At 39.3% G+C, this 1,373-nt stretch overlaps 1 protein-coding gene across 1 annotated transcript in view; it reads left to right on the forward strand.

Annotated features, from left to right (window-relative positions):
• The window catches only part of PARD6B (par-6 family cell polarity regulator beta), a gene marked incomplete at its 5' end in the record, with an annotated part of 9,896 nt that extends 8,782 nt beyond the window's left edge, over window positions 1–1,114 (forward strand). Inside the window, one exon of the mRNA XM_010140294.1 lies at window positions 300–1,114. Coding sequence (XP_010138596.1) covers window positions 300–1,114 — 815 coding nt within the window. The remainder of the gene's footprint in view (window positions 1–299) is intronic.
• Between the last annotated feature and the right edge of the window lie 259 nt (window positions 1,115–1,373).

The raw sequence follows: 1,373 nt of genomic DNA on the forward strand, positions 1-1,373 counted from the left end.
TTTCCATTCCAACCTTGCTCTCAAGGAGCTATAGTTCTTTGTGTCTCTCCTGCTGCTAGCTGGCTTTCATTTTTTTGCATACTGTCTTTCCTTTGGTAGAAGGAAACCAAAAGTATTACAAACCTTGGTGAATTTTGTAACATTAAAGCTCTTGTTTCATGTGTAGAGAAATGTTTCTGCTATAGCAAGCCAGAAGCCTTCTAGATTAGATATTTCATTTTGCTAAGCTAAAACACGATAGCAATGTGATATGGACCACGTATAAAGTGATCTAATCATCAATGTGCTATGTCTTACAGAAGATGCAGACTACAGTGCCTTTGGTACGGATACTATGACAAGGAAGAAAAATGTCTTATCAAACGTGTTACGTCCAGATAATCACAAGAAGAAACCACACATTGTCATTAGCATGCCACAAGACTTCAGACCAGTGTCGTCTATTATAGATGTAGATATTCTTCCAGAAACCCATCGTAGGGTACGACTTTACAAATATGGGACTGACAAACCCCTGGGATTCTATATACGAGATGGCTCTAGCGTCAGAGTAACACCACATGGATTAGAGAAAGTTCCAGGGATTTTCATATCTAGGCTTGTCCCTGGAGGTCTGGCTCAAAGCACAGGCTTACTAGCTGTCAATGATGAAGTACTGGAGGTGAATGGAATAGAGGTTTCAGGAAAAAGCCTTGATCAGGTTACAGACATGATGATTGCAAACAGCCGTAACCTGATCATTACAGTAAGACCAGCAAACCAGAGAAATAATGTTGTGAGGAACAGTCGGACTTCTGGCAGCTCCGGTCAGTCTACTGAATCTAGCCTTCCAAGTAGCACACCAAATGTTTTGCACGAAGAGGAGAGCGATGAAGAGGACATTATTATTGAAGACAGTGGTGAGCCACAGCAGATTCCGAAAGCCACAGCTGCCAGTGAAAGCCTAGAATCACTGACACAAATTGAACTTCTTCATGAGTCAACACAAAATGGATTCCTTCCTTCTCTTGAGATGAACTTGAATCATTCAGCGGGCAGCATTAGCATGGAATGTGAAGTACAAGATCCAGATCATAAGGCATTAGAAGAAGATGGAACTATAATAACGCTATGAAATTACACTGGTCATATTAAGTAAGGATGCCATGCCTATTTTAATTTGGCTTAATATGTAAAACATTTTATACCTCTCCATCTACTGAGCACTGCAGTTAGATTAAAAGGAGCAAAAAACAAGAAATTCAAAATTATGTAAGTCGACTAACTTAGTTAATTCTGCACTTCAATGTAAATACTTCACAAAGATGGAAGGTAATTGATAACTGACTGAAACTGGATAAGGAAAATTCAAACTGAAAATGAAGGATAGCTAA

The sequence above is a fragment of the Buceros rhinoceros genome, unplaced genomic scaffold (assembly GCF_000710305.1).
Source record: "Buceros rhinoceros silvestris isolate BGI_N320 unplaced genomic scaffold, ASM71030v1 scaffold21167, whole genome shotgun sequence".
In the NCBI taxonomy this organism is placed as follows: Eukaryota; Metazoa; Chordata; class Aves; order Bucerotiformes; family Bucerotidae; genus Buceros; species Buceros rhinoceros.